The 8714-nt window shown below is 37.4% G+C and overlaps 1 protein-coding gene across 1 annotated transcript; it reads left to right on the forward strand.

Annotated features, from left to right (window-relative positions):
* The first annotated feature begins 770 nt into the window (after positions 1–770).
* Positions 771–3898, forward strand: LOC147076688 (uncharacterized). Its single transcript, XM_085940429.1, has 3 exons — positions 771–1237; positions 2123–2217; positions 2658–3898. The coding sequence occupies exons 1-3, from the start codon at positions 901–903 to the stop codon at positions 3003–3005; spliced, it is 780 nt and encodes a 259-aa protein (XP_085796555.1). The 5' UTR covers positions 771–900; the 3' UTR covers positions 3006–3898.
* Positions 3899–8714: the final 4816 nt, after the last annotated feature.

Raw genomic sequence — 8714 nt, forward strand, 5'->3', positions numbered from 1 at the left:
CCAGGTGGAACTGACAAAACATTTCTCATTTCGATAATTCTCGCCGAAATACGATCAAATAATGGCATCGCATTGGCCGTTGCATCATCTGGCATTGCAGTAACTTTATTGGATGGAGACAGAACAGCTCATTCAGCATTTAAGCTGCCACTGAATATTCAAAATAACCCAGACGCAGTGTGCAACATAAAAAAAACAATCGTCCATAGCCACAGTATTAAAACAATGCAAAATTATCATCTGGGATGAATGCACTATGGCTCACAAATATTCTCTTGGGGCGTTGAACAGAACACTCAAAGATAAAAAAAAAACAATGACAACTATTCGGCGGCACTCTGTTACTCCTTTCAGGTGATTTCAGACAAACACTTCCCATCATTCCACGTTCAACGTACGCTGATGAGATCAACGCTTGCTTGAAATCATCGCCACCGTGGCGTAATGTTGATAAAGTCCAGCTTTTTATTTTTATAAACATGCGCGTCCAAATGCTACAAGATCCATCCGCTGACACATTCTCTAACGATTAGACAAATAAAAACACTGGCAAAAAAAATGATTTGAAATTCTCCAGCACCCTCTAGAAAAATTTCTTAGATTTTAATTTCTAACACAAAAATTTCGAAACACTAATGCCGGCGCTCCATTGGCACGTAAGTCAGACGATTTACAGTCTTCGGACTTTTTTTTCGCGTGGAGCACCCCAGGTCTGCGGACTTTTTAATCCGCAGACCAGGCTCGTTGGATTTCAAACATGTTTGATATTTTACTCGCCGAGCCGCTGAAATTCGTACGTTCACCACGCTTTACCGTCACATTATTTATATCTATGCCGACGGACGACAGCGCCATCAACTGTCATTCAAAGTGTTCGGACATCTCACATCGATAACAACAATGGTAGATCTACGAGTGCATTCGAAAAGTTTCTTGGAAGATTTTATTAGTTGTTTTAAAGACAACCCATCGTTGTGGAAGACGACCAGCCCACTATACAAGAATCGTGATGCCAAGTCCTTGGCGTATGCGGAACTTTTGGAGATTTTAATCAAGGTGGAGCCGCAGGCAAGGGTCGACGATGTTAAAAAGAAAATACAGACATTGAGGTCGGGTTACAGAAAGGAGAGAAATAAAGTAAGGACATCATATCGAAGCGGAGCCGGCACAGACGCAGTTTATCTACCCAAACTGTGGTACTATAAAAATTTGGAGTTCTTGAACGACCAAATGGAAGGTACGTAGGAATGCTTTAAAGCTATTTATTATACACGTGCAGATTTTGAAATTGTCGTACCTAGCTCTGAAAGTGACATCGCATTAGATTAGCTACTATTAAGCAATTAAAACATACAGCTATGAATCATTTCTAGTCACAATAAAATTTCTTATTCTTTGCCGAGGTAGGTAATAAATAATAATAATATATAGGTACGAGGGAATGCTTTAAAGCTATTTATTATACACGTGCAGACTATGACATTGTCGTATCTCTGAAAGTGACATCGTATTAGATTAGCTACTATTAAGCAATTAAAACATACAGCTATGAATCATTTCTAGTCACAATAAAATTATTTATTCTTTGCTGAGGTAGGTAAGAAATAATAATATATAGGTATGATCATGGCGGTGGAAGCGCGGCTTATTGGGTCGTGGTCGGGTCCCAGGTTCAAATCCTGGGTCTGACAAGTACACATTGAATTTCAATTTGTGTATGAGTCAGAGTATGGACCTAATATAATGAGCAAGTGGCTGACATCCATTTCTCGTAAAAACAAAATCTGTCAATACAAACCTCCACTCCGTGGAGGTCCATATTATGATCGGACATGGTCGAAAGAAGAAGAAAAGAAATGATCATAAAATCAAAAATCGCTCGAGTTAGGTTCCTTCAGAGACAATCAATAAATCGTCAATCATCAATCAAAATTAATGGTACAGTTTGGTTATGAGGAATACAGAGGAAAACACATTTTGAAAATACCCGATATACTGGATTACACCAATTATACCAATATCAATATTAACCGTATGAAGGAATGGGTACTTAGGGGAGAGATAATAAAAAACAAGTTTGAGTATTATGTTGTATTTTAACAATTTACATTTTGTTTTACAGAATCGAGCTCAATATCCAGCATGGTGGACGATTTGGAAAACATGTCTCCTGATGAGAGTTACTCCAACTCGTTAAACAACGAAGATTGTATTGAGGTAAAACATTTTAACTAAATTGTTACATTGGTTTAATTTATCTATTGCTTATCATACTTTCTTGCCATGTGACAGCCCCAATAGTATTAAAATATTTTTTTGGTGCAGGTATTTTTAATCTGCCTTCGTCTAAACGTTTGAAAAAATCAGATTTTCTCAGTACGCCTCCATCAGAAATACGTCCATTTGTTCCAACATCAACATAAATAAATTCATAATTAGCATTTGCAATCGCCATCAAAACAATGCTGTGTAAATGTTTGTAATTATAAAAGTGGGAGCCGGCGCCTGCAGGTGGCACGATTGCAATGTGTTTCCCATCAACTGCGCCCAGGCAATTTGGAAATTGCCATTTACTATTAAATTCTTCTGCAATCGTCTCCATTTCTTCGTGCGTATCAGGGAACTGCAACAAAAAATAATCAACATTTTATTTACAGATAGAATATTCGCCTTCAACATCCACGTTGTCGACTACTCCAAGGTCGAATCTCAATAGAGCACCAGAACCCCCATCGTTCAAACGAAAAAAATCGAATGATAGCGCCAACAAAGTGTTAGAATTAATCACCGACAAACTAAGCAAGACTGAAGATGAATTTGATGTTTTTGGCAAAATGATGGCCATGAAACTACGATCGATGTCACAGGGACAAAGATTGCTGGCCGAGAAGCTGATGCATGAAGTTGCCTTTATGGGACAAAGTGACAAAATAATGCCAGCAACTACTGTTCATACTCAACCAGTTTATCGTATATTAAGCAAAAATGTACAAAAGCCGGTATAATAAATTAATGTTTTTTGTATGAATAAATATCTTGTAAAAATATTTGTTTTTTTGTTTGTTTTTATGCCTATAAACCTTAGCTTAAGCGATACAACAAATGGTAAGTATTTGAGCTATGTTAGCAAACCTATATTATTATGTGGCCTCATTTAGAAATCAAATTCCATGCTTGCTTTTCGAAGAATATGACTAGTATTACAATACATTCAACAGGAATAATTAAGCAGCTTGCTTACAGCCTATATGGAGAGTCCTGGCTAGGTACAGCATTCTAATGGTCTATTGAATATTTAGCATGTCAACGATGGCCTTATTTGTGACTATATATATACCTATCTCAAATGCATCTTGTCTGCCATTCTTATGATGTTGCCGTCTATGATTTATATAGGTAAAACAATCCACTAAACGTTCACTTTATAAGACCAACCAATGTCTACTTGTTAATGATATATTTGTAAATTTGCCCAACTTTATTAGATGACGTATAATATAATACACACCTTGAAATATTCTCCTTTCAAAACGTCAATGATGACTTGGCAAGTTTCGGGAATTATCTTGCCCAGAGTTTGTCTTCCAATCGCAGTTCTATAATGCAAGTCAGTGAATGTTCCGCCGGCAGCCAAAAATCGCAGGGTTGCACATAATCTATCATGAGGAGAAATAGCTTCCCTCATCATAGTATTTTTTTTTTAATAAATGGGGAGACCAAATTATACAGTTCTGTGTATACATCCTCCGACATTCGCAAATAATTGCGGAAATCGCTCGGTTGCAAACGCAATTCTCGTATTAAATTTGTGTGGGATAATGTCGTTCGTTTCCTTATCCAATGTTTCACCCAGTATTTGTGTACCCTTTGCTTCGTTATTACATTATCTGCCACCCAATAACCCAAAAAACATAAAACGTCGGTATCATTTAACGCCATCACGATTTAACTGTCAGATATACGTATATTATCTATGCTGTCAAAGTCGACTGTTTTACTCGTCAAATTAATTATATACTCGTTTCGTTGAACGTCTGTTGGCCAGTAGCAGAACGTAGAAAAATCTGAAGACTTATTGTCGTCGGACTTTTGGCTCGCCAATGGAGCGCTGGCATAATGTCGAGTTTTTTTAGAAACTCAATCTCTAATAGAAATGTCAAAAAATTCTCGGTGTCCACCTGAATTCCGGAGTAGTGTACACCGAGTGTAATAGACAAAAGTCCGATAAACGAGAAATTAGGCTGTGTTCTGTTGGGTAGGTTTGTGTACCTATAAGTTAAATGCAATAATACTTTTTTTCCATTTTCAATTAATATTTTGGAACTTCACTATTAAAAAACCCAAAATCGACGATAAAAATTCGGCGAAAAGTACGACTACACCCACCACCATGGGCTGACAGGGCTACAGCCTGGGGGGCGGGCTTAAGAGGGCCCGGCTTGGCGGCTCGTCTAATTGTGAGATAAACACACACCAGAAATTTCTTATATTATAAAAAAAATCGCATGTGGCGCTATACTACTTCATCAAAATTAACATAAAAAATATGAAGTATGATGAAAATAATATTATGATATACGTAACTACATGATAATAATTCACGTGCATCATTTTATATTACAATTATTTTTAGTGTTTCTAGAAAAATACAAATATGATAATGCTCGATAATATGATATGAGGTCCGACAAATCAAGAATTCAAGGGAATTATTTAACAATATAGATAAATCCACGGAATACCATTTGGGGACACTACTGTAGAACATCACATTCCCCTTAACCCTGGTGATAAGTAAGGGGGCCCGCCAAACATTCATGGTGTGGGGGCCATGCCCACCACAGTCAGTGGTGGTGTAAATTAAAAAAAAAAAACATTTTTATCGGTGGAATTCAGCATAAATATTGTGGCTCTAGACCATTGGTTCTTAACCGGTGCACCGCTGGCTTATTGCAAGTGCACCGCGAAAATAATGATAAAAGCAGAAAAACCCGTGAAATAGCGAAAACCGAAAAAGCCCTTCGTGAAATTATGAAAGCCGATGAAAGATCTAATGTGATTTCGATGTTGCCGAATCGATCGTACGCGTCTACCGTTGGCCTCACAGGTTTTCGTTTCATAAATGAAAACAAAATAGTGGATCAATATCTATGCTGCAAAGAACTCACCGAGCGTACGACATGACAAGATGTTTTGATTCTATTTCTTCATATTTAGAACAATCTAAAATATCATGGAGGAATTTGTATGGATGGTGCTCCGTCAATGTTAGGCTCATTTAAAGGATTTGTTACCCTCGCAAAGACAAGAAACCCTAACATTATATCTACGCACTGTTTTATTTACACAGGGAATCTATAGTTTCGAAAACATTACCGCAGTGCTAAAACCTGTAGTAGACCAATATGGTAAATTTCATCAAATCCAGACCTTTAAAAACAGGCATTTTTAAAAAAAACTTTGCATTTCTAAAAAAATTAATTGTAATTCTCCAGCACCCTTTTTAGAACAATTTCTTAGATTTTAATTTCTAACACAAAAATTTCGAAACACTAATGTCAGGTTTTTTTAGAAACCCAATCCCTAAAGGAACTATCAAAAAATTCTCGGTGTCCACCCGAATTCCGGAGTGGTGTAGGTCATGGCTGGGGAGGGCTGACAGGGTTCTAGCCTGGGGGCCCGGGCTGTGGGGGACCCAGCGTGTCGGGTTGACGAGATAAGTGAGATAAACACACATCATAAATTAGCTTTAATAGTAAAAAAAGTCGCCTGCGGCGCTATTATACTTCATGGCCATGAACATTTTCAATTACATATATAATTGTGCAATATATTTTTGATTATTATGTGTCGATACTCGACAGCTCCATTATTAAAGTGGATGTACCTATTGAAAATCGCCAATAATTCACTGTACCCTTAATTTGAACTAAAACACAATTTGAAAAACCTTAATGTAATATTTCACACTGCCTTTAATCTTAGCGGTAGGTAGGGGGCCCGCCAAATATCCTAGCCTGAGGGCCCGTTTCAGGATGTGGGGACCATGGTGTAGGTACACCGAGTGCAATAGACAACGAGAAATTAGGCTGTGAAGAAGAAAAGAGCCAATGGGACTAATTTACTTTCTCCTCCTTGCCCCCCCCCAATATTAAATCCTGGGTGCGCCACTGTCTTGTACTGTTGACGTGTTGAGTTGTTATGGTTTTTATAGCATGACGTTTGTTACGCAGTGCTACCCATTTTGGTAAGAAAATAATATGATTTTTCATCGAATCTACTGACATTGGTACCACTCATGTTTCACGGTGACTGGAAACTTGCGTTGCATGCGTGCCTCCTCGCGACCGTTTCGAAACTAAGAGATTCGAGTCTCGCCCTTAGCGAGCTGCCATTGAAATACATTAGCTAGATACTGGTTGGAATTTTAGTTTCAGTTCCAGCGGAATTCAGTTGCTCCGTGGGAGGAGGGCCTATGATACAGTGTGAAATCTTTACGGTGATAGGCGGCGGCTTGGAGAACTACATCTCATCCTCTCGTTTTTCATTACTTACAATACTTCGAAATCGAAAACCATAGACAAGATACAACACGACCGCCGCCGCTAGGTCTCATGTTAAAGATTTCGCAGTCTATCACAAGACACATCAAATGACACATGGTGGTGAAAAGCCATTTAATTGTAATGTATGTTCTGTGACAGAGAGAGACAAGCCATTTGAGAGAACGCAAATTTATTATTAACACATTCCGGAGTAAAACCAAATGATTGCAACATTTTTTTCATAGATGTCGCTGCTTGGATGTCTCAAGAGCCATAGAATGACGCATAGCCAATGACATTAATATAGACGAATCATCTGGGAAAAAAAATGACACTCACTTTATTGTCGGGACAGCCGAATGGCATAATCTGTTCTAATGCCATTACAATAAAGGTGATATTGCTATAAATTCCTGATGCTTTTTGTTGGTTCTGCCGAATGGTTCGATTCGAACGGGTTTGCTCAAATGAACATTGACATTAGAAACACTGCTCTAACGCCATTACAATAAAGGTCATATTGCTATAAATTCCCGATGCGTGATATCGCATAATGGAAATTGCGTGACGTCTACCTATACATGCGAATGCGCGAATTTACTTGCTAGCTACTGTATTGAGTGCGTCGTCCATTAATAATCTCATTGCGCATAGCGATAAAAATAGCCATATAAATAATGCAACAGATGTACAACGAATTGTATTAAAAAAATACATAAATTCATAAATACCGCTGATACCCCACATAAATGCGATCACTGTTATCTTACATTATGAGTCCATGTTTCACACACATATCTACGTGAGCATTCGTGGTACCTACACATTGATTGAATAGAATCATCGAGTTTCAAAAACCATTCTGGACGATTTTTTACGAAAATGACCTTTGGTTGCCATTTAATTCATTACCTACCTTAAAATCTATCTAGTTATCCGGGTGAGAGTTTCAAATTGCATTAAATCTCGTCAGGAAATCATTTTAAATATTTGGTTCACTTACAAAAACCACTCCGTATGCGAACTGAGTTTCAAAAAGCATTTAAAGTGATATCGGCCAATCAGGACTCGCGATTCATATAACAATGCAATATGGCCGCAGTACTGAATCTACACTCGGTGAGGTAAAACGCTCTAGTTTGCTGTTGATATTTTGTCGTTTTCAATCGTATAATCCGTTCAATCGTTACGAATTCTCTTCCTGGAATCTCAAGGAAGCGTTCAAGGAATCCAGATGCATGGAAACGCAGAATGCAATGCAAAGAAAGGTAAACACAATTTGACACTTTAATCCGTGTTTTGGCGGCTTTTTTGGTGAATAATCCATAGGCGTCCCATACTTTTTTCATAAAGTTTAGATACTTTAATTTATCGTGTTATTTTCTGATCTACAAAAAGAAACCCTTTACTCCCGCCTGATTTAGCCTAGCATATTATATTATGTGAAAACTCCCAAACGTTTTTTGCCAAAAAATCATCGATTTAGTTCTTTTTAAATAAATAATTCTATACAATATGTTTTAAAAATTTGAAACTTATAAGAAACGTATAATTAAATTAAATTTCAAATATTATTGGTGTTTAATTTCATAAAATGCATAGAAGTAGTCAAAATGAATTTATATTCTTTAAAATCACACGGCGCGCCACTGGATTTTTAGCACCGTGTTATTTTAGCAAAGTGAGTAACAAAAACCACTCTGTTCTTAAAGGTGGGATGTAAAAGCCACTATCTTCGACAATGAGTTTCAAAAACCATTCTGCACATTATTTAAACGAATATATTTTATGTCACAAGTTATCTGCATACAAATTAAAAAGTTATAGGTATCACATTTAGTAACACATTTGAAGACAGTTACAAAAAAAGAATACATTTAATGCTTCATGCACAACCGTTTTTCGTGATTTACTCGAAACTTGAAAAACCTTCCAGACTCGATGATTCGGCCACTGCTTAAGACACAATGGGAGATCACTTTTTAAGAGATAGTATTCAGGCGCCTAAATGTACCCCATGCCAGTAAAGTTGGTTTTTGCTCGCATCTCGTCATACATACCGCCATTAAGTATTGTTCAAGATAGACATAGTTGTTGACCTGGTCAATTCGATTGCCACTGATGTGAATCGCTTTTCGTTCTGCGACTTACATATTTTGCAAGCTTCAG

The sequence above is a fragment of the Rhyacophila brunnea genome, unplaced genomic scaffold (genome assembly GCF_057557595.1).
Source record: "Rhyacophila brunnea isolate RB1 unplaced genomic scaffold, BYU_Rbru_1.0 scaffold_13, whole genome shotgun sequence".
In the NCBI taxonomy this organism is placed as follows: Eukaryota; Metazoa; Arthropoda; class Insecta; order Trichoptera; family Rhyacophilidae; genus Rhyacophila; species Rhyacophila brunnea.